The following is a 25105-nucleotide window of genomic DNA, read 5'->3' as shown; positions in this document are numbered from 1 at the left end:
ATGGAGGCTGCTGACTGATGTTCATGAAGTGAGATTATGTTGGTGATGCACCTAATATTGTGCCTGGCTTATAGAGCTCAACTAACTTTAATTGACTGTGAATTGGAATTTCGGAGTTTGGTTGAGTTCTGGCCCAAAGGCTGTGGGAGGATGCAAGAGTGATTGGAATTATATATACGGGGCAGGGCCATATTAGATACACACATCCTCCTCCTGTTCTGTGTGCCAGCTTATGAGGTAAGGTCCCATGGCCATCTGAGTTTACTAAGAAGTTCTGGGAGCCTTTGGTTGTATTCCTGGAGGCACTTTTGCCTATTTGTATTTGAAGGCTGCTATTAACCTTTCCAAGTTCTAATCTATGTCCATGCCCATTTTTTTTAACATAACTGTCATTGCTTTTTTATCTGTCAATGAATCACTCTGCAAACTATGACCATGTCCAGCTGCCTATCTTTATGAAATTTTATTAGATTGTAGCAACTTATTGTCTATGGCTGCTATTGTGCTACAATAGCAGTGTCAGGTAGGTGTGGCAAAGAACATATGTTCTAAGCCTAAAATATTTGCTACCTGGTTATGAGAAAGTTTGCTGACCCTTGTTTACATAGTCTTCATGCTCCTTTTTTTTAAGATTTTATTTATTTATTTATTCATGAGAGAAAGAGAGGCAGAGACATAGGCAGAGGGAGAAGCAGGCTCCATGCAGGGAGCCCGACACAGGATTCGATCCTGGGCCTCCAGGATCAGGCCCTGGGCTGAAGGCAGCGCTAAACTGCTGAGCCACCAGGGCTGCCCGTCATGCTCCTTTTCATGGCAGTATAATATTCCATCGAGTGGTTGTATTATCTTTGCATTAACTGTTTCCAAGCATTTAGATGGCTTTTATCTTTCCCCTATTGTAATACAGTTATCTGCAATACAATAATTATATATAAAATTTTTATTTGATATTATTTTCTTGGTACCATTTTCATAGTTTTACAGCTGAATCAGACTATCTTCCATTTCTATTCTCTCAGGAGAGTAGTATTTGAAGCTCTTTGCCAAGTCCTTTTTCCCCAACACTGATAGTTTTGTAGAAAGGAAAGGACATGTAGAATTTTAAGGATCTATAATGGAAATACATAACTATTGGGTGAATGGAATAGTATTAGAGATTGGCTTAGATATAAGAATGATTGGTTCAAAGAAGAGTAAGTATCATTTCCAAACTTCTCCCTGGGAACCAAAGTCAGTAAGTGGTACCAACTGCCTATCCTATTTATGGATGCATTCTCATAATATGCAGGAGTATTGTTTTAAAGAAATCATAAGATGTATACAAAAAAGCAAAATTTCCAATTTCTCAGCCTTCTCACTCTCCAGTTAGAATCACTACTACCGGTGAGTGTTGAATTCTCCTTATCCTTTTCTGTATATGCTAATATATAATTTTTAAAACACAAATAGAGACCTTACAATGGAAAGATGCTTATAGGCTAGATTTCTAGATTTCTAGGGGTGTTTTTTTGTGCCAAGGGGTCTCTGACTCTCAAAAAGGCTGTGGTGATGTACATTCCTTTCTTAGCAGCTTATGAAAGGTCCTGTTTCTCCTTACTGTTATCATTATGATATATTTTTTATAGTTAAAATTTAATTTACTTTTGCCTTAGACTAATTTTGAGGGGACCCTGTGTGTATGGGCCTATGACAAATAGTTGATAAGGATATGTGGGGTTATGATGAAAGAATTTGAGTCACTGATGTCTAATTTAAAGCATAAAGTTATCTTATCAGTTTAATTCAACAAATATTTATTGAGCACTTATGTTCTAGGCACTTTGGGGCTATATCTGTGAATAAGTCAAAGATCCCTGCCCACATGGTGCTTATGTTCTAGTGAAGGGACCCAAGCAACAAAACAGGTAAATTGTATAGCATGTTGAAAGGTAGCAAGTGCTATGGAGAAAAGCAAAATAAATAAATAAATAAATAAATAAATAAATAAATAAATAAATAAATAAAATAATACATAATAAAAAATAAAAAGAGAGAGTGCACACCGGAAGATGGGGATCAGGCATGCTGGGAGGATGGTTGGGATCAAACAAAATGTTTTGGGATGAAAAGTAGACTTAAAAATGAAATGTGTGAAATAGTAATTTATAGTCTCTTGGGAAAAGACTATTATATCTCTATCATACCTGTAAGGAAATATCAAATCACATCCTAGTAACAAAAAATAATGAGGCTTTGCACCCTCATTTGACTACTTCAGTCTTAGAGTACTGGTCACTGGTACCAGGCTCCTTAGAGGGCCTACATAGCTGTACATAGCTAGATAATGCTCTGTCAGGTTTTTTAGACAGCCCATGTGATAGCAGGCTTCTTCTAAGACTGCAAACCACTTTTTTCCCTGACAGTGTTTTTTTTATCTTTCCTCAGAGTACCTTGAAGCAACATGCTTAAGTAGTGAGTTCAAGTGTGACAGTGGGAGGTGCATTCGAGAGGAATGGATCTGTGATGGGGATAATGACTGTGGGGACATGAGTGATGAAGATGAAAGACACCACTGTGGTAAGTGAAACCTTCATTCCTCTGCAGAGATGCAAGGGAAACTGGAATTGGGAGATTTATTTTTGTGTCATTGGAGAGTATGACAGTCAGATGCCTCTTTAATTGATTGCATGCTGATAAAATGTTACCCTTATTTTTACACTCTGAAGTTGTTTGATAGCATCCACTTAGATGCTTTAAAATGTTAAAAACATGATTTTAATGTTGATTATCTTTCTCTTACATGTAGCTAACAGAAATAATGTCCCATACTTCTGGAGCAGGTAAAGAGAACTCAATTGGCCAATCTTATTAGCAGCTTTAAACAGTATAGCAATTAACTGTGCCTCCAGTTTCATCTATTACCTTGCTGTGGTTATTTCAAGGAGTGGGTGGAAGGAGCATTATTCCTTTTGAGTGGTTTGTGGAACGGACCATGAAACACCATTTTCCATTACCAACAGTGCATGGAACTCAGCTACGATGTCTTAGAAGAGTGTCTTTCCATTGTATAGCCATTGTACAGTGGCTCCCTGATGTTTGCATTTCATTGTAACCCCATATGTCATTGACTGGTGGCTGTCTATATGTACTCTATCCATTGAAATGGGTAGTTGGCAGCTGCACAAACATAGACTAGCATGTACTTTTCCCACCTCCCCCTCTTATGTCTCCCATTCATCCACAATGAGATTGGATAAAATGCCAGGTTTTTAAATTACATTTTAGCATCTCATCCTTTTCTGAACAGTGTCATGGTTTCTGACGACTCTTATTGACATATTCTCCTCCTATCCTCCTATATACCGTCATTCTACTTGGGAGGTAACTGTAATGTAGTGGAAAAACCCTTAATTTGGAGAAAAAAGACCATATTTGAAGCCCTAGGTCTTTAGAAAGTTTTATGACTTGGAGCCATCTAGTTTGAGCTCCAATTTTCATCTGTAGAACTGGCATAAAAATACCTATCTCACTTTGTGTTTTTGTGATTACACTTTGTTAACCAAAAATTTTTTTACTAAGTATAAGTCATTTTTGGTTATACAAATAACAAATGGGAATAGTTTTCTGAAGCTGTAAGGGAAAAATAGGATTTTACATTAATTTTATGGAAAACTAAATGAGATGTTTTATTATGTTTATTTCTTACTTCTGAAAAAAAAATTCAAGGTCCAGAGCAGTTAAAATGGAATTTAAAGGTATTTTTATTATAATCTGTTATTAGGATAGTAATGTGACTTGTCTACCTGTTTTACTCTAATTTCGCCTCATCCCTCAGACTACTAAATAATATAAAGCAAGCAAAATGGTTCAGAATGGATTTGACTACTACCATGAATCTTCATGTGGTTTCTTTTTCTTGTGTGCTTTGGTTTCAGAGAGTCACAACTGCTCAAGTTCTGAGTTTCTCTGTGCAAACAATGTGCCTCCATCCAGGAAGTGCATTCCTAAATCCTGGGTCTGTGATGGCGATGCGGATTGTACCGATGGCTATGATGAGCATCAGAATTGCACAAGGAGATCTTGCTCTGGAAATGATTTCACCTGTAGTAATGGATTGTGTGTCCCACACTCATACAGGTGAATTGGGGCTTAGAAAATTTCCCAGTAACCTCAAATGTCCACAGGGGCAGGGCTAATTTATCCATTAGGCATCATGGCCGTAATGTACTTTTAGTGGCCTATGAAAATGTTTGGATTTAATTTAAAATCAAAAGAAAAAAGAGAACGTTTAGATCAACGAGAGTATTTTAATACATAATATTAATATATTTGCCTTTATACCAATGTGACCATTAAATACAATTTTTAATATGTTCATGGAGGAAGGGGCTCATGATGGTAAAAGGGCTTACGGTTCATGAAAGGCATAATGTAACTTGTCCAGAGGGCCAGGCCGGTGAATGAAGTGGGCTTGATATAAGAAAATTCTTTCTTGAAGCAGGTGACACTCTTGGTTTTCCACTTGGTGTAGAGGCATGGGAGTAGAGGCATGGATACAAGAAATATTTTATTTTTCCCTTTGCTATAAGGAAACTAACAGTACAAGCATGATCATATGGAGCTTGGCACTTAGGCTTAGAGGCAATGAAACAATGGGAAGAGGCAGGTGAGGTGAGCTGAGATTGCACGTTCCAGCTAAGAGATACAAATGCTGTTTAGCATTGCACAGAAGTGCTGTTCTATTTTGAGAGAAAGGGAAATCTGGATTTTCATATTAAATACTCTGATTTTACTTATTTATTTTTTGAGGGAGATGGAGGAGGGGCAGAGGGGGAGGGGGAAAGGGTGGGGGAGGGTGTAGAAATGGGCAGAGAGAAAGAATCTTAAGCAGGTTCCATGCTTAGCAGGAAGCCTGATATGAGGCTGGATCTCATGACTTTGAGGTTATGACCTGGATCGAAATCAAGAGTGGAATGGTTAACTGACTGAGCCATCCAGGTGCCCCTAAATACTCTGATTTTAAATGCTGGAAACAAAATGTAAAATTCTTAGAGTACTACAGGTCAAAATAGTTTCAGCGCACTGCCTGCCAGTTTTGTGGACCTCTCCTATAATATCCTGTTGCTTGATTTCTTATCACCTTCTCTAAATGGGCCATTACAAAGATTTATACTTTTTCTTTGGTGCCCTGCCTTCTCACTATCCCCACTTGGCAAATTTTTGGATGTATAGGGAAATTGAGAAGAAAAATGATGTGTAACCCTGATGGACTAGGGGAATAGTAAGAACATTAAGAAAAGTAGAAGAGCCCAGGAGGGAGTTTGCTCCAGGTAGATAGTGAGTTTGATGTAGTGGGATTTCCTGGGGTGACAATATATATTAGGCATTTGGACACATAGAACTGGAGTGAAGGAAAGATATTGCACGTGCCTATGACGGTGAAAGGACATACACGCATGCCGTCAGCAACAAGAACTGTCAGCTCATCACCTGCTAAGAAAGGAGATGGAAAACATAAAAAGCTGGCACAAGGTCGGAGCAGCTGAGCTTCTGGAACCATGGGCTTAGGGGCAGGCAGTCCCTCAACAGGCCTTGAAATCCAGTGTGGTGCAGAGCTGTGTATTCGTGAGGGTAGTCCTAAGGAGGCCAGAGAAGGTCAAGTCATGTCCTGTGAGTGCTGCAAAAGGCACAGGGGCTTGGCATTATGACCAAAAAATGGTAATGATGAAGCCCAAGTAGACACTGCTGAGCGGTGGTTGTATTGACCCCGAAGACACTCAGAAGACAGAGCTGTCTTCTTTTGTAGTGAAATCATATTTCACTATTTTTTGTCCATATTTAACTGATGTGGATGTGTTCTGTAGATTTTAATTTTTTGTAATGAAAGTGAATAAATCCTTATCTGTATTTTCTCCCGACTTGCTAAAGAGTTTTATTATGCTGTACTGCTATATGTTCTTCTAAATTCTGTAAATATTTAGTACCATCAGTCTGAGATATTTTCTGGAGACCCAGCCTTGGTATCTACAGAAGAGATATGTATCTGGTCTTAATTTTTATCAGATTCTAGGTTACCTCTACTTCCTTCCTGAACTTTCTGAGCTCCTTTTTCATGATTCCATTATTACTGTGATCTTGCGATTACTTGTGATCTTGTGATTACTTGTGATCTTGTGATTACTTGTGACTTACCCCTGTCCTACCAGACTTATTGATTTCATCTTTTCCTTTCTTTGTTCCTTCTTTCCTCCCTTCCTTCCTCCCCCCCCACCTCTTTCTCTCACTCTGGTTTTGTTTTGTTTTGTTTTGACTGAGCTTTCTGAATTGCTTTTGCATGTTCCCCCATTTGGTATGGTGGTACAGGGGATCATTTTTCCTATTGACTTTTTTCCTCTTGGCTCATTACTGATGCAGCTGAAGAACCTGGATAAGACTGAGTTTTGAGCAGCTTGCTGGAATATTGACATTCAATTATGTCCAGATATCTTCTGATTTGCTTTTCTAACTGACTTTTTTTTTTTTTCCTTTTGAGTTGGATCTAGAGGAAAGAAAGCATTGGTGTTTCAAATCATTTGGAAATGAGTTTAATAGCTCCCAGAAGACCAAATGGGGCTGAACCAGCTTGCTCTGATCACAACTTTCTTTCCAGTTACATGCACACATTTTGTTATAAATCACTTTGCCAGCACCCTAGGTTTGTGGATGGCATTGCTGATTAGTGACCTGACCATATTCAGCTTTGGTATCTTAACATCTTTTACTGCTGTGCCTCCAGCACCTGTGCCCTCCATAGTAAATCCTTTCATGAATTGTCAAACATTAGCTTTGTGAATCCTTATCCAGGATTCCTTCATACTTATTAATTCCTTTATTATGAATTCCATGATTCCTATATGCTTATGTTTTGTTACTGTCAACAGGACCCCTTGAGTAATCATGACTTTCAGGGGATTTTGGAATAATGTGGAGAAGAAAGACCAGCACCAGCCTGGCTTATAGAATTTCAGGGAGTTATATTGTCCTTGTGATGCCTGGGAATGTTAGGTCCCCAAATAGGACTAGGAAATGTCTTGTTCCTTTGCCAACAGCCCATGCTATTCTACTAGTTTTCCCTCTTTCCCAACACTATGACTACTTGAATCTCATTTAGGTGGCAGGGTATTATGATTAAAGATGGAAGGAACAGGGCAATGCAAACATTACTCCAATTGGAAGATAGGTGTTCGTGGAGGACACATAATGATCTTATGTATGATATATGTTCACTTGGGTATGGGCGCGTCTATCATATGGCTGCCCAGGATATTGCCTGTGCCCATAAGTCATCACATTGTCTGATGAATAGTTCGAACAAACACCAAAACTATAAATTTGTGTTTAATTAATTTTTCAGTTGCTTAAAAATGAATGCAGTTATTTTTTCTAATGGTATCAACCAGTACCTGGGGAAATCATATGGAATGTTAATATTAGATTCTTCTATAGCTGGAGATTGGTGAGGTAAATAAAGATTCTGGGAGAGAGGGAACTAAGGACATGGGTGATCTTGTTACTGAAATAGCTGGCCTGACATTCAGGTAGACAGGGGAAGTAGCAAAGGCTCAAATGGGTGATAGTTGAGGCTTGTCAACCTTTCCAAGAGTGGTACTGGGTCTCATTATACAGGTGTGACCGGCGCAATGACTGTGGGGACTACAGTGATGAGAGGAACTGCTCCTACTCCACCTGCAGTGAGAACCAGTTTACCTGTCAGAATGGGCTGTGCATTTATAAGCAGGATGTCTGTGATGGGGAAAATGACTGTAGAGATGGGTCTGATGAGCTGGAGCACCTATGCCACACTCCAGAAACCACATGCCCCCCTCATCAGTTCAAGTGTGACAATGGGAACTGCATTGATATGGCAAAAGTCTGCAACCACCTAGATGACTGTTCAGACAACAGTGATGAGAAAGGATGTGGTGAGTATAACAGAAAATTTGGGAAAAGGAAAACAGTGAGACTTCATGTGGATTTTCAACCCTTTATGACCCACTGGGACTTTCTAGTCTGTCCTCTAAATAGATTACTACCAGAAAATTCCTATAGCTTGTCTATCAAAAGGTAAGCATTTCTTGGTATATAAGGTTAGTACATAAACATTTTTAGGCAAATTCATCACGTAGGCAGTCATTACAGAGAATAGAAGATGAGCAAATTCATACTATTTGTAGCTAACACCATTGTTAAACAGGACAAACCCTTTGAGCCCTTAAAATGACTTGTTGTCTGAGCTGTCCCTCTGCTAGGATTCCTTTGTTCGTTTTCATCCTTAGGTGATTGAAGAGGAGAGTTTTAAACTCCCTCTTATTCCGACCTCCATGGGTAAACCAGTTGAGCATTTATAAAATATAGAATTAATAGGAGCATGTTCTCTTCCTTGTGGAGGCAGTTTCTGGGTGAGCTTGGCCATGTGTCACAGGACCAAGCAGAATTACACCTGGTGGACTGCTGGGAGGCTCATCCTATATTGAGAGAGCCAAATGTATGCATCTCTTCCCAGCTCCATGTCTGGTGATGTCACCCTGGTCCTGAAATTGGCCATGGTATGAGAGTCACACCACTGAAATGGAGGATGCTATGAATCACAGCATCCTCCCCCCACCCCCAAGAACTATTTTATCAGCACACCACTGACCAGGCTCTTTTCTTTTGCTCTTCTTTCTCCTCTCCTCTGTCATTTTACTTATTGGTTACAAGGAGATTGGCAGGTATGGGATTAGAAGTCAAACATAGGTTTGTTTATTATATTAGTTGTTGAAACCACTGGTGAAGGATTAAGTTGAGGAGGATATTGAAAAATAGTGACTATTGAATATCTCTGGCCTTCAGAAAACCCTTATTGTCTGTCCTCTTTTAACATGATTGATCAAGAATTAGGCTGTCCAGTGAGAAGGTTGATCTTTGGACCATTGTGGTGGGTCTGTTGTACAACGTTTTAGCTTCTCTAATACCTGTCTTTTACTTACTTACAGGTGTTAATGAGTGCAATGACCCTTTGCTCAGCAGCTGTGACCAAAACTGCACAGACACCCTCACCAGTTTTTATTGTTCTTGTCGTCCTGGTTACAAGCTTATGTCTGACAAACGGAGTTGTGATGATATTGATGAATGCAAGGAGACGCCCTTTGTCTGTAGTCAGATGTGTGAAAATGTAATGGGCTCCTACATCTGTAAGTGTGCCCCAGGCTACATCCGAGAACCAGATGGAAAGAGCTGCCGGCAGAACAGTAACATCGAACCCTATCTCATTTTTAGCAACCGTTATTATTTGAGGAATCTAACTACAGATGGCCATTATTACTCCCTCATTTTACAAGGACTGGGCAATGCTGTGGCTCTGGATTTTGACCGAGTAGAAAAGAGATTGTATTGGATTGATGCAGAGAATAAAGTCATTGAGAGAATGTTTCTGAATAAGACAAACAGGGAGACAGTCATTAACCACAAACTACCAGCAGCAGAAAGTTTGGCTGTAGATTGGGTTGCCAGGTAAGAAAACACAGAGGAGCTTTCTAAAAGCTAAAAATTATTAAAAATTTTAAATATTTTAAAAACTATTTTTTAAATATGATTTTTAAAAAATACTATAACCTTTTTTCACCTTAATAGAGATTTGAATCCAGGCTTGTGACTGTCTCATTCATCAGGATTTACCCAAGTGAATTAACGGGCAAGGCTTGTAGATTTATGCATACTCACTCATTCTCTCATCCTCGTTAACAGGATGTTGCTGTGCCAACACTGTAATAGTCTGACATCCAGCTTGGTTGGAGTAGGGCTCCCCAGGCCTTCTAGAAGGGAAATCACTCTCCTTCTAGGTGGAATTGACTAACAGATCTTAAATGACACTCATTCTAGGGGCGTTGAATCCTTTGCTTTGGGACTCTGCTGAAAGCCATGAACCCCATGCTGGATAAAAGCATGTAGAATGTTTACACTCACACAATTTTTCATCAGTTTTAGAGGGTTCATAGATTCTCCCAAAGCCTCACCTACCGTGATGAAAGATTAAGGACCACAGATTAAGAATTCCTGCCTTATGGAAAATGGACAGATTTTATTGAATAGCAGTAGATTTAGAACTGAAATATCCTTAAGGTAGAAGTTTCCAAAAGATTCTAATAAGTTTCTAAAGGTTCTTAAGTTTGATTAAGTAAGATGGCACAGAAGAAGCAACTCATGTTGCCAGTCAAGTCAGACAGGGTCAGGGAGGGGTAAGGTTTTCTCTGTATCTTAAGGTTGTCACAATTCAGAGTTCCTTTTCTCAATAATTCCCTCAGACAAGTCTGTTTCCTTGGCTCTACCATTTAAACTGTAGTTCATGACACTAATTGCTCTCCCTTCTGCATCCCTGTTCCTCTAAGCCTTTCCATTGCCCGGGAGGGAAGCTTATACTGCATTAAGAAAGTAAAACCAGAATCTCTGCGAGGTGTGGGAATTATAGCTCGCTCTTGAATCTTCTGTTGCCTCATTACAGGAAGGACAATTTCCTGTTTCCCCTTGCCCCTCATTTCTTGGGGCAAAGTGCCTTCTAATAGCTGTCTTTGTGATTCCACTGTAGCTTGGATAGGAAATTCGGTCGCTGTTTCATAAGCATAATGTCTGTATCGGTAACTCGTGGCTCTCCATTTCAGAAAGCTCTATTGGTTGGATGCCTACCTGCATTGCCTCTCTGTCTCTGACCTTGATGGTCGATACCGCCGCAAGTTGGCTGAGCACTGTGTGGATGTCAACAATACTTTCTGCTTTGATCATCCCAGAGGAATTGCCCTTCACCCTCGATATGGGTATTGTCTCCCTGTAATCTTGGGCTCTTCTCTCATGCCCATATTCTGCCTCTGTCACCAAAAAGGCTGTTCACATAGTTATCTCAAGGCCAATATCTTGCTGGGATTTGTCTTCTGCTTTTCCTAACTGGTAAATGGTTTAGTTATAATGAATAGAAGCATGGCGTACTTAAATGACATTCATCAGCTGTTCTGTTTTCTTTGCCATGACATACCATTTCACTTTTCAAGTCACCTATTTTGGCTGCATGCAGAGAAAATTGTGGTTAAGAAAAAAAAAACAACAAAACACCCCACCTATACTGGACTCTCCATGTCAAATTCACTGAACTCCCCAGTTAATCATGTTCATTCTTGAGCATTTCCTATATGTCATCCCTTTTTAGATTATTTTCTGTTAGTTTTCTTTCCTTTCTAAGAGACTCTGTAGACTCTATTTCTCTAATTGGAGAAGAGCTATGTCTTTTGGCTACTGACTTCTTTTGGCTTCAGGGACTGACCCTTTGTGTTGCTTCCAATAGGTATGTCTACTGGGCAGACTGGGCTTACCAAGCATACATTGGAAGAATAGGCATGGATGGAACAAATAAGTCTGTGATTATCTCTACCAAGATTGAGTGGCCCAATGGCATCACCATTGATTACACCAATGATCTACTCTACTGGGCAGATGCCCACCTGGGTTACATTGAGTACGTACATAAAACAGGATAAAGTAAACTGGGCAACTGTTTATCCTAAACACCAGGCCTTGTGTTGTTGCGTGTTATTCCCAGGTAGCTTCTAACTGGCCTGTGTGTGAGAAGTCACTCTGAAGTCATTTCTAACTACAACTGCCTATAAGCAATCCACTGAACTTTGTGGTTATGGTAGAGTAGAAAGAGTATGAAAACTGAAGCCAGATATATCAGGCTTTTGTCCTGGTGCTTTCACTTTTTTTTTTTTTCTCCATCTAGAAAATAGAGATAGTAATCTATCTCCTTATATAGATATCTTAATTTCCTTATCCCTTTTAAAACCTTTTTGTTTTTATTATTTATTTATTTTAAAGATTTTATTTATTTATTCATGAGAGACACAGAAAGAAAGGCAGAGACATAAGCAGAGGGAGAAGCAGGCTCCCTCCAGGGAGCCTGATGTGGGACTCGATCCCAGGACCCCCGGGATCATGCTCTGAGCCGAAGGCAGATGCTCAACCACTGAGCCACCCAGGGATCCCCAAAACTTTTATTTTTAAAATTGAGATATAATTGACCTATAACATTGGCCAAAAAGGTCTTGAAGTTTTCCTATGGCTTCTATAAGTTATAAGTCATATTTTGGAGAGTATTTTTAATATTGTATGGCTAACATCAAATTTCGTAGCTGCTAACTCACTCTGCCTCCTGTTTGAGTTTTAGGATCTACTCTAAAATTGTAAAATATTAAAATATTAGTATTTTGCCATAGACTCATAGTTATGAGTGAGCAAGACATTGGAACCGGAAGGACTGGAAATCTGGCTGTGGATGTTCTGTGATATCTTGAAATCACAAAACCTCCCCTGGAATTTTATTTGTCTGGAAAAGTATTCATCAGTAGTGCCTAGGACATGGTTCATAGTAAATGTGCTGCCAGGTTAAGCAGAGGGAAGCCTGAAGGCCTATACCATATCAGTAGGTGACACTGAGAATCTAGGTATTTCCTAAGAATAGCTTATCCTCAGAAATGTTCATGAAGAGGCAAAATTCCAGCTTTATATTGCTATTCTCTGATTTTTGCAATGACTTAGGAAACAAAAATGGTGTCCCAAGGATATGGAATGGAGAACATTAATGTGAGAGGCTATAAGCCTATAAAGAGCTGAACCAGCTGTATCTGTAGGAAAGCAGTCATGGTTAGGAATTAGGTATTGTTGAACTCCTGTGGCCATTCCTATTTTTTAAGCATGACTTTTTCAATTTTTGCTACTATGGTTCAGTTAAAATACGTTTTAAATTTAGTGTTTGTTTTAATTAGAGTCTAGGAGTTTGGGGGAGATCTGACTTCAGTTACCTCTAGAGGGTAGAATTTTATAAATTGATTTGTCCGTTCATCTATCCTTAAAGTCATTGGAAGAAAGGAGTTAGCTTGATTGAGTGACTCTTCCTTCTATCCCAGGTACTCTGATTTGGAGGGCCGCCATCGGCACACGGTATACGACAGAACACTGCCTCACCCCTTTGCTATTACCATTTTTGAAGACACTATTTATTGGACAGATTGGAATACAAGGACAGTTGAAAAGGGAAACAAATATGATGGATCAGATAGGATTATACTGGTGAACACAACACATAAACCATTTGACATCCATGTGTATCATCCATACAGGCAGCCATTTGGTGAGTATGTGAGTTAGAAGTTTAGCCCAATTGATTTAGGTTCTCTGCATGCCATTCTTATTTCTTTAAGTATAAACTCCATGGTTTATAAAGAGAATGATTGTTACTTGTTAATGTTTTCTACAAAACATGGGAAAACCTGCTAATAACTTTTTCCCCCTTTAACACCTGGTTTATTCTTTGTTTTTAAAATTTGAATTCAATTTAGTTAACATATAGTATATTATTAGTCTCAGGGGTAGAATTTAGTTATTCATCAGTTGCATTTAACACCCAGTGCTCATAACATCAAGTGCCCATCACCCAGTTACCCCATCCCCCTCCAGCGACCCTCAGTTTATTCCTATAGTTAAGAGTCTCTTGTGGTTTGCCTCCCTTTCTGTTTTCATCTTATTTTATTTTCCCTTCCCTTCCCCTATCTTCATGTTTCTTAAATTCCACATGTGAGTGAAATCATATGGTATATGTCTTTCTCTGACTTGTTTCGCTTAGCATAATACCCTTTAGTTCCATCCACATCATTACAAATGGTAAAGTTTCATTCTTCTTGATGGCTTTTTTATCCATTCGTCTGTCAATGCACATCTGGGCTCTTTCCATAATTTGGCTATTGTGGACTTTACTGCTGTAAACATTGGGTAACTGGATGATGGGCATTAAAGAGGGCACATGATGTAATGAGCACTGGATGTTATATATGACTGATGAAGCACTAAATTCTACCTCTGAAACTAATAATATACTATGTTAATTAAATTGAATTTTAAAAAAATAAAGTGGGTTAAAAATACTGTGACATTTCACCGCTGAATATTTAAGAAAGCACCTTTGAAAATCAGGACATTTCCTATGTAACCACAATAAATTATAACACTTAAGAGATTAATAATCATTCCTTAATACCAAGATCAATCTGTTAAAATGACTGCTTTAAAGAAATGTTTAAAAGAAAATTACAATAATTATAAAACATCACGTTAAATGTCTTTGCATATGACATTTTGCGTGTTAAACATACGTTATACTTGTCATCTGGAAGGTAATAATGTTAAGAGCAACACAATGTCTCATAATATGTTTTTTTCCTTATGTGAACTTATACTCTTCATGTAGTTAAAGCCATTTCATGATTTATACATAATCTAGCAAAGGTCTGGAATTTACTTTGGGGATAGAATGGATTTTGTGGGTCTGCTTTGTTGTGTTTTGTTAAAAACATGATAAACTTGGAAGTAAGAAAAATGAGAATTAGCAGAAGAAAGACATTCAGGGTTTTTTTTCCCTCTAGAAAGCTAATATTTGTGATATTATTTTAGCAAAATTTCCAGTTAGGGGCACCTGGTTGGTTCAGTTGGTAAAGCATGTGACTCTTGGATCTTGGGATCGTGAGTTTGAGCCCCATGTTGGGTGTAGTGTTTGCTTAATTTAAAAAAATACACACACACAGAGATATATATATATATATATATATACAGACACACATAAATATATGTATCTATATATAAAAGTTCAAATTAATCTTCACCTCCAAATGGTGACAGAGAAAATTAGTAAAGATACCACATAGTTTACGTGTCCATCTTATTCTTGTCCATACTTATTAGAATGAAAGAATACAGAATCTTCTAGAAATTAAAACTGGTTCTGGGCACATGAATGTAAAATAAGTTTCCGACCTGCCCTCCAAAGACTTTGAGAAACACACCTTTTCTAGCCCAAAACACCAGTGGGTATACCTCACTTCTGGTAGCACATAGATCAGTTTTCTCAAAGCACAGCATTGCTTATACAGTTCTAGCATCTGTCCTATTTATGAATTTTTGTGAAAAGCATTAAACTTGGATAGATTTTTTTAAGATTGTATTTATTCATTCATGAGAGACACAGAAAGAGGCAGAGACATAGGTAGAGAGGGAAGCAGGCTCCCCTGGGGGAGCCTGATGCGGGACTTGATCCCAGGACTCTGGGATCATATCCTGAGCTGAAGACAGGCACTCAACCACTGAACCACCCAGGCATCCCTGATTTTTCTTACTGAGAGGTGACTAATTTAATGAGGTGAGCAATGAGTTCACCTGTGCTTGGTATTCTAAGTGAATGTGTATTTTCCTTTTCCTAGTGAACAACCCCTGTGGTACCAACAATGGTGGCTGTTCGCACCTCTGCCTCATCAAAGCAGGAGGAAATGGATTCACCTGTGAGTGTCCAGATGACTTCCATACCCTCCGTATGGGTGACATGAACATCTGCCTGCCCAGGTGCTCCAGCACCCAATTCCTGTGTGCCAACAGTGAAAAGTAAGGCTCTCTCTTCCCTCACCCTTCTGTCTTTCTACCCCCTTGGACAGACACACATTGAACTTTGAGGGTCCAGGGGATGGGAATTTCCTAATAAATTAATATTTTGGGGAATTAATGTGGTCCATTTGGAGCGCACCACGACTCTCAGTCTACAATCTCAAATAATTTCTTCCATGAACAGAAACAATTTATTAACCAATGTATGCAACTATCTATCTCTGTAGAGAAGAAACTAGAAACTATGTGTTTCTGTTTCTAATAAATTGTCCTAGGTGTCAGGACCAAGGCTGTATATATGTACACTGAAAAATAACCCTCAATAGTGGTAGAATTTCTCTGAAAAAGGGACAGTATCCAAAATCTATAAAGAATTTATAAAACTGAATATCCAAAAAACAAGTAATCCAGTTAAAAAATGGGCAGAAGACATTTATAGACATTTTTATAAAGACGTCCAAATGGCTAATAGACATATGAAAAGATGCCTAACATCACTCATCATCAGGGAAATACAAACCAAAGCCATGATGACATACCACCTCACACCTGTCAAGAATGGCTAAAATTAACAACAACAGGAAATAACAGATGTTGGTGAGGATGCAGAGAAAGGGGAATCCTCTTGCACTGTTGGTGAGAATGCTAACTGGTGCAGCCACTGTGGAAAACTGTGTGGAGGTTCTTCAGAAAGTTAAAATTAGAACTACCTTCTGACCCAGAAATTACACTACTAGGTATTTACCCAAAAGATACAAAAATACTGATTTGAAGGGACACATGCACCCTGATGTTTATAGCAGCATTATCAACAATAGGGGCTCATATATATATGCTACATTTTCTTTATTCATCAGTCAATGGACATTTGAGCTCTTTCACTAATCTGGCTATTGTTGATATATATAATGTAATATTACTCAGCCATCAAAAAGAATGAAAATTTTGCCATTGGCAACTATGTGGCAGGATCTAGAGGGTATCATGCTAAGCAAAATAAGTCAGAGAAAGACAAATACCGTATGATTTCACTCATATGAGGAATTTAAGAAAGCAAAACAGATGAACATATAGGAAGAGAAAAAAGAGAGGGAAACAAAACATAACAGACTCTTTACTGTAGAGAACAAACTGAGGGTTGCTGGAGGGGTGGGAGGTGGGGGATGGGCTTAATGGGTGATGGGGATTAAAGAGGGCTCTTGTGTTGAGCATGGTCTGTTATATGTAAGTGATGAATCACTAAATTCTACTCCTGAAACCAATAGTACGCTATATGTTAATTAACTAGAATTTAAATTAAAAATTAAAAAAAAATAAAAAGGAAAAAAAAGGTTGAATTTCTTTGTCCTTCCCAGTCATATGGTGACCTACCTTCTTAATTAACTCTGCCAGAGGATCCAGGAATTACACATTTAAATCCATTTTTGATTATTTGTATCTGTTACAAAACATGGCCACAGATGATTTCCCTAGCAATGGTCATAGGCCATTGATGTCTAGGGGGAGTGAGTCAGAAAGTGAAGTCAGGGGGAGACATTAATACAAATCATAGCATTTAAGATTCAATGGCAGATTATTTTGATGATTAAATAAAATATCTCCAATGAAGAATCTAGCATATATCTATCTTGACCTAGGCTGCCAATAAATGTAAGTGCCCTCTGCCTTTGCAACCAATACCCATATGTCTGTTATGTCACCCCAACAGATATTCCCAACCAGTTCTTGCTACCAGAACCATAGCCCTAAACACACACTCCCACTGTTTTCTGTGGCAGGAATTTAATCATTAGATCAAAGCATTTTTTCAGCATGTATTTGAGTCTTAACAAATGTGTTCCATCTCGTCTAGTTATGTTTTCTCTGAAAATATGCTGCATTAAAGGAACTTAGGCCTATTATTACTTGGAATTCAGTTTTGACATCTTCTTTCCAGGTAGCCTCTACCACCTAGTGCTTTGCTAAGAGAAGTGCTGTATTTTCTGTGTGCAGGTGTATTCCTATTTGGTGGAAATGTGATGGACAGAGAGACTGCTCGGATGGCTCTGATGAACCAGTTCTTTGCCCACAGCGCTACTGCCGATTAGGCCAATTCCAATGCAAGGATGGCAACTGCACCAGCTCACACTTCCTGTGCAATGCTCACCAAGATTGCCCTGATGGGTCTGATGAAGACCAGATTCTTTGTGGTGTGTTGAATTGCTTTAATACCTTCTTTTGCCCACTTCCGTAGTAGATTGTATACAAGTGTGAATCTGAGGAGATTTTCTGCATGTCATAACCCTTAAACTTGTCCAAAGTCCTAGGAGAACAGTGAATAGTCCGTCCTATTTTTATAAAATTCTTAAGATATACTAAGGTCTCTATGAGTCAAATGGTTGAGGTAGAAGGTATGTTGTCTGTGTTGGTGATTCTTTACCACGTGCTACACATAGCCCTCTTCGAGGGCTAAATGAGGGCTTCCTACTCTCATTTTAAGAATTCTCATGGTGATATTTATTTGTGTTTTCATTTTTAAAAAGCCAAGAAAAAACCCTCTAAACTCAAAAACAACACATTATTAACAACAAACACAAAGTTTGAAAAACATTGTCCATTGGGAGAATAGGGACAGGAGAAGGTGAATTTACTAAGCCATCAGTGAGTCAGTCTTTAACTCCCAATTCTGCCTGCAAGAAAAAGATATTTAAGAATTTAGGAGACAATAATAGTCAAAAAGAATAACTGACCATGTAGTTGTACTGGTTGATAATAAGTGCAGTAGGACATAAGTCCTCTAAAAGGGAATTATGATCAGGCTCTCCAAGATCCATCAGAGTGTGTTAGGAGCTTCTGTCCCTAACACCTTGCAACCAAATGCCCCTATTTGCAGAGCATCACCGCTGCGAGTCCAATGAATGGCAGTGTGCCAACAAACGTTGCATCCCTGAAGCCTGGCGGTGTGACTCGGAGAACGATTGTGGTGATAACTCAGACGAAGATGTTTACAACTGTGCCAGCAGGATCTGCCAGCCGGGCTATTTTAAGTGTGCCAATAACCACTGCATCCCTCAGGACTGGAAGTGTGATGTGGACAATGACTGTGGAGACTACTCGGATGAGCCCATGCCCGAATGCAGTAAGTTCCTATGGGAGGGACGTGCAGGAGCAGAAGGCAACAGGGAGAACTTGTGTGGGTTGAGAGAGGACATGGAAGCCCCTGCTTCAGCCCCATGGCATACTGCCTCTCGGCTCTCCCTGCTAAGTCTGGCACTACAAAACAAAGAAATAGCTGTGTAGGTTTGCAGATTCGACCCAACCCTGTTTCAAAAGGAGCTGATTCCTCCTCGCAATACCCTGGATATCCAATTCTCAAAAATACATGATAATAAGAACTTGTATTTTGTATGGCTCACACTTTCTCATTTGAGCCTCAGGGAATCACTGGGCAGTCCCTACTACCCATGCTACCAATTCCCATTTTCCAGATTAAAAAAAACCAAGGCTTACATTAAGTAGTTGGTCACATTTCTATTTAGAGGTAGAGCTGACACCCAGGTATTTTTTGGTTCCAGTCCAGTCCTCCTCCTCCCCTGCCCCACCCCCGACCATGGTCATCCTGTAACACAAATGCATAATACTGAATAGGGTGGAAACTTTAAGATTCTCTGCTCTTGATAAATAGATCAGACTTTAAACAGACCCATGTTGCCAGAATCAATCCAGTTGGTAACATGGTGATAATTGGTGATAATTGTTACTCTTGAGCACCATGTCCTTAATACGACAAAGGGAAGATGTCTTTTGGACTGAGAATTCAGTTCTGACTTTGCTTTTTCCTCTCTTTCCAGTGAGCCACCGCTGTGACAACCATACAGAATTCAGCTGTAGGACGAACTACCGCTGTATCCCACAGTGGTCTGTGTGCAATGGTTTTGATGACTGCAGGGACAACAGTGATGAGCAAGGCTGTGGTAGGAAGGGCTGCAGGGGAGTGGGGCAGGGGCAAGGACACAGAAGTGCAGGTGCCATCTAGGAGATGAGAGTGTTTCCCATGTTCTCCTTCTTCTGCTGACCTCTGAAAAAGCATCAACTATTGATTTTTCTAGTAACGTGTTACATTTTTGTAGCATTTAGAGGACTATTGGGGGAGTTTAATTTATATCATCTAAATGAAATCCCCTCCCAAAGGATGTTGTCATTGAGGAAGATGTTATTAAGGTATTAGGAACTCAATAAATTTCTCCTAAATGTAGAATCCTTATTCCCACTTGACAAATTTAAATTCTCAAATTTTATAGATTGAAATTGATGGAAGGGGGCAGAGAAAAGATTTGATATCTATGTCTCAAAAGAATAATTCAAAATCAGAATCTTTTGTATTTGGAGATTTTCATATTCTGAATGTCCCTTTGTCTATATCATCTATTAGAAAGCTGTAAGTTACTTTGGCAACATACAAATAACTTAGGGACAAAAGGCTAAATGAATTAATAGAATCTGTCAGGATTAGCCATATATTTTAACTTGAAACCCGAAGGTCTGTGAGTGTATGTGTTAAGTTTAGTTGGAAGAGAGTAAGGATGATAAAGGATTATTTTAACACTGAATTTAGTAAAACTGAATTTAATTAGCTAAAGGTAACGGGATGGAAATGTTCTATTTGCTGTTGGCATCACTTAATCTTCCTTTCCAGGTCTCTGTTGCAAATTAGAAGCCAGGTGTCAATTCATTTTTTGAGCAGTTTCTACAAAAAAGAATGAATCTAGCAGTTTAAGGTTTAACTAGAATAGATTCAGGTTATCCAACAGAGGAAGATTGACAGCAAATGCTCCTGACATTCCTCTCTCTGGGAGCTTTGAGAATATGGTAGCATAATTCTCAAATTGTCTCACGAGAAAGCCAGTGCTACCTTGGCATTTCTTGACCTCTGGCTTCTGAAGTCTTTGCAATGACTGTGCTTTGTAGAGGAGAGGACGTGCAAACCTTCAGGGGAATTTCGCTGTAATAATCACCGCTGCATCCCTCTTCGCTGGAGGTGTGATGGGCACAACGACTGTGGAGATCACTCAGATGAAGAAAACTGTGGTGAGTGTTCAGGGTTCTACCACTTTAACATGTTACCAGACCTGTGATGTCTGTTATTTGTGCAAAATTCAGTTGTCTGTGCCATTCATCCTCCAGGGGTAGGATGACAAGGACCTGGTCACTCTTGCATTCTGCTGACTGGCACATTTCTATCTTTTCTTTGATTAAAACAGAAGCATCTCCCTTTACGATGCTTATAATGAAGTTTTGGGAGAAGGGTGTTTACCCAAGAATATGTTTGGTTTATCGCATTTGTTTATATTTAACTTTTTTTTTCTAAAAAGGATCTGAGGTGACTTGTAATAGAGGACAAATATAATAAGATAAAGAATAGAAAGAAAAAATTAGTACCAAGAGAAGTTGAGGAGGGAAAGGTGCTAACCCAAAGACCTTGCTTCTTAGGTGCTTGCCCCAAAATGGTATTAATAGCCGAGGAAAGAGATCTTGTATTTAGGATTGTCGTCTCCCTCTGGAATAGCTGACTATTTTAGGAGGGCTAGTGGTTAAATGACAGGTCAGGTTTTAGTTCCTCTCTCCCAGTGAAGGTGAAGGTGCCGACTACAAGGAATTGGACAGCGAGGTCAAGGAAAGGAAACCAAAGTTTTGGATCATGTCAAACTGGATACTCCGTTCTGAATAACTAGATGTATTTTGAAAACAACTTTAATGAGACCCTGCCCTGAGCATATGTCATTGATTTTGATATATGTCAATTTTTGATAGACTAATATGGAATACGTTCTTCTTTTAAGTAGGCTCCACACCCATTGTGAAGCTTGAGCTCACAACCCCAAGATCAAGAGTTTCATGCTGTACCACCTGGGCCAGCCAGGTGCCTTGTAATATGGAACACAATCTAACTTTAGTCACTTTTTGGAAGTAAGAAGTGATTGCCATTTTCCATATGCAATTGAGAGACTCAGGATGATGATTACACCTGCAAATATCAATTGGCACAACACAAAAGTGTGATCCAGTGGAATTTTAGATTTGAGAAAGTTCATGTTTAATCCTATAGAAGGTTATCTAGTCTATCATGAAATCAGCAATCATATTAAGATTAAATCACCTCTGGACAAAACTCGTAATAAAGGCCATTCATTACATTCTTAAAATTGAGGTAGAAGATCTAGTTTTGAAGGACAGGTGGTCTGCCCACCTAAGCAAATTGTTAGGACTTGGGACACAGGATGCATGGCACCCTGAGGGTACTCAGGCCAACTCACGAGTCTGTCTTCTGTGTCTGATTCCTCGTTCCCCCTGATGGCTTTGTGGCTTTCCTTTGCAGTCCCCCGGGAGTGCTCAGAAAGTGAGTTTCGATGTGATGATCAAAGCTGCATTCCCTCTCGATGGGTCTGTGACCATACCAATGACTGCGGCGACAACTCAGATGAGCGGGACTGTGGTAACTGTCAGAACTCCTTTAGAGGCTTAGCGTGGGGTGTAGTACTAGCGTCAGCGTATTTGACGGGAGAAAGGACTTCATGTGAGAGTTCATATGTTTTTTTTTTAAAGAGTAAAACAATTTCTGTGTCATTTATGTAATATATAAACCTTAGCATGACACAGTACCCTCTGCTCTGTAGTTTCTATGCTTTATTCTTAACTTATAGCCGTCTTGATTAATAATAGAAGAAAATGGCAAGAGATTTTTAAAAATCTCATTTTAACTTAAATATTTCCTAGGAGCATACTTTAATCTGTGTTCTTATAAGTAACAACAACAAAAACATTCATTTTTCCTACTGTTCCCCAGAAAGTGGCCCTGAGGGATATATCACCATGGCTCCCTGGTGTAGAGGTCAGGGCATTAAAATAGAAATCATAAACCCCAAGTGATTTTTATAGCTCTTTACTCATGAAGGGTTCGGTCTGGAAATCCAGATTTCTGAGAAAAAGCTTATTTCTTTTAATATTTAATAGAGATTATTTAATAGAGGAGATTATTTAATAGAGGAGAGATAAGTACTTCCATCTCCATGTGTTGAATGGGGGGACTTTACTCATTTGCTAACCACAAGTTGTGCATTTGTGGTAAGCCAGTCACAGGATGTGGATAAAAATGTGATGAAGTACTTACTATATTTCATGGGCCTGAGAATGAGAAGGTCTGCTGGAATGACAGTCTTTTCTCTTCAGAGATGAAGACCTGCCAACCTGGATATTTTCAGTGTCAGAGTGGACACTGTGTGTCTGAGCAAGTGAAATGTGATGGAACTGCTGACTGTCTGGATGCCTCCGATGAAGCCACCTGTCGTAAGTTTCTAGGCACCCATGGTACTGTTTATTTGAAATATGTGGACATGGCCTTTTAGACCCCACCTCTCCATCAGCCACCACCTTTTAGATGAAAAGGCTCTAGGGATTTTCCACGTAGTGTTCATTGGTAATTATCAGTTCCCCTGGGTCTGAGTTGCCACACACAGAGAGTTCCTCAGTCATTCAAGTGCGTTTCATTCTCAATATTTTAAGGAGAGAATATATTAAATATCTGTGCTAACAAAAATACTTACATATTATTGCCTATCATACAAATCATTCATTGAAAAAAAACCCCACAGGTAAACAAGTATATTCAAGCAATGTATAAAGAGGTATCAAGAACTTGAAATGGGTATTAGAACATACTGAGTTTATAGCATTAACATTTTTCCAAATTGTGTGATGGCATTAAAAAAAGTTTAAAAATGAAGGTCAATATGATCATTCACATTTTAGTCTTTATGAATCACTAAATAAATAAATAAATATTAACTGTTATTATCTATGATGGATGTTATTAATGATGTGGTTGCCACATCTTAAAACCTATTTTCGAAGAAATTATATAAATGGATGGTGGGTAAAGCCAGTGCTGACACAGCTGAAGAGTGCCCTTGCCTAAAAAGAGAAAGTCCAGCACTATCCATGGAATGACTGATGTCTTTGAAAACTGGGATTGGACAACTGTTGTTAAGAAGTATTTCATCATAATTTCAGACAGTGTAAGGCAACAGTACATCTTGAATAAGGAAGGGCAGGCTAGAATGGAAAGAGCTAACGGACAAATAGCAGGCTAACTTTCCAGAACAAGTAGCTTTTTCTAATCATTTGAATATGTTTTCTCTCCACCAACAGCCACTCGCTTCCCCAATGGTGCATATTGCTCAGCTACTATGTTCGAATGTAAAAATCACGTTTGTGTCAGGTCATCTTGGAAATGTGATGGTGACGATGACTGTGGCGACGGTTCTGATGAAGAACTTCACCTGTGCTGTAAGAGGGAGACAAAGGGCGGGTATGGGAGTGGTGTCATCTGGCGAAATCTCAACATTTCTTGTATGGAGCATGTGATGCCGGCGGGCAGTTGGACAATTTCTGAATACTGGATGTATGAGCATCATCAGTGTGATTTTACTTGGTCTTCTTCCCCAGTTTGCTATTTGGAACATGGGCTGTTAGGTAAACATTCCTCCCTGTTCCTTTTTAGCCCAAGGATTTGACAAAAATCCCGTGTCAGTATTTCCTTCTCTACAGATAACATTAATTAGGGTACATTATATTTTCACAGTGGTATCTCCACATTTTTCTAGCCACTTCTTTTCTTGGTAGGAACTAACCATGTTTTGCTTTGCTTGACGGGTCTTGAAAGATATCTTAAGCCTGTGTAATGTTCAGAGAAGTCCTTAGGAAGTTGCTGCCTCTTTGGGAGGAGTTTGTGCCTACAGCCACATTGAAAAGTGGAGGCAGAGACACAGCCACAATGAAAAGTGACCAGCACTGGTTTATAATGTTGCACATCTTTCACAGAAAAGTATTCTTGCAACAGTTCTATTAACAATACTTCTAAGAATCAGCTCTTGGATCTGATTTTTTTCCCTCAATTGACCTTATCACAAGTTTCTCCTTTTGCTCCTGTGTATGGTGCAAAAGCAGAAGGAAAATCAAGCAGCCAAACTTTTCCATGTGGAAGAACACACATGTGTGTCGAGTTCATGCAATTCCTGGTATGTGCACAGAGGGCTGTGCGCTGGTACCAAACAAGTAAGGGACCTGGGTTCTACCTTTAGGTGCCTCATAGGTGCAGAAGCATCAGCTAGAAGTTTATCTCTGGACAACAAGATGAGTCAGGGTTTGATTGTGAAATAGTGACTTTAAACGTAAGAGGTGAGGGAATTCGGGAAGGAAAGTCTGTCATGGTGTGAAACTTCATACTCTGGAGGGTCAGTGACAATTGTAGTCAGAGGAGCAAACAGTGGCCTCCTTACTATTAGGATAAGAGTTCATGTTTGGTCCTGCCAGCCTCTCCAGTCTCATAGCTTGTCATCGTCCCTCTCATTCCATGCTCTGGCTACAGAGACTTTGATTCAGGTCCAAAACCTGCTATGCTCCTTCCTGACTCACTTCCCAAGTGAAGCCTTTTCTGATCCCTTCTTCCCTTGATCTATATCCGGTCTCCCCAATGGATGCTATCATAGCAGGTCCAGTTTGTGGCTCTTTTCACAGTTGCCATTGAACAGTTAATTTGCAGAGTCTGTTTCTCTGATAAAATGAAAGTTCTATGAGGACAATGACTATGCCTTTCTTGTTC

General features: G+C 39.3%; 1 protein-coding gene across 1 annotated transcript in view; it reads left to right on the top strand.

The window, feature by feature from the left end:
* The window catches only part of LRP2 (LDL receptor related protein 2), a 196484-nt gene that overhangs the window by 138374 nt on the left and 33005 nt on the right, over nucleotides 1-25105 (top strand). The window contains exons 47-61 of the mRNA XM_035698279.2: nucleotides 2425-2556; nucleotides 3915-4116; nucleotides 7645-7940; nucleotides 8994-9510; nucleotides 10656-10808; nucleotides 11330-11500; nucleotides 12948-13171; nucleotides 15291-15468; nucleotides 17461-17657; nucleotides 18341-18586; nucleotides 19299-19421; nucleotides 20416-20535; nucleotides 21824-21940; nucleotides 22675-22791; nucleotides 23653-23790. Coding sequence (XP_035554172.2) covers nucleotides 2425-2556; nucleotides 3915-4116; nucleotides 7645-7940; nucleotides 8994-9510; nucleotides 10656-10808; nucleotides 11330-11500; nucleotides 12948-13171; nucleotides 15291-15468; nucleotides 17461-17657; nucleotides 18341-18586; nucleotides 19299-19421; nucleotides 20416-20535; nucleotides 21824-21940; nucleotides 22675-22791; nucleotides 23653-23790 — 2931 coding nt within the window. The remainder of the gene's footprint in view (nucleotides 1-2424; nucleotides 2557-3914; nucleotides 4117-7644; nucleotides 7941-8993; nucleotides 9511-10655; nucleotides 10809-11329; nucleotides 11501-12947; nucleotides 13172-15290; nucleotides 15469-17460; nucleotides 17658-18340; nucleotides 18587-19298; nucleotides 19422-20415; nucleotides 20536-21823; nucleotides 21941-22674; nucleotides 22792-23652; nucleotides 23791-25105) is intronic.

This window comes from Canis lupus, chromosome 36 (genome assembly GCF_003254725.2).
Source record: "Canis lupus dingo isolate Sandy chromosome 36, ASM325472v2, whole genome shotgun sequence".
Taxonomy (NCBI): domain Eukaryota; kingdom Metazoa; phylum Chordata; class Mammalia; order Carnivora; family Canidae; genus Canis; species Canis lupus.
Note: the sequence above shows the minus strand (reverse complement) of the source record. Positions and strands in the feature narration are given on the sequence as shown.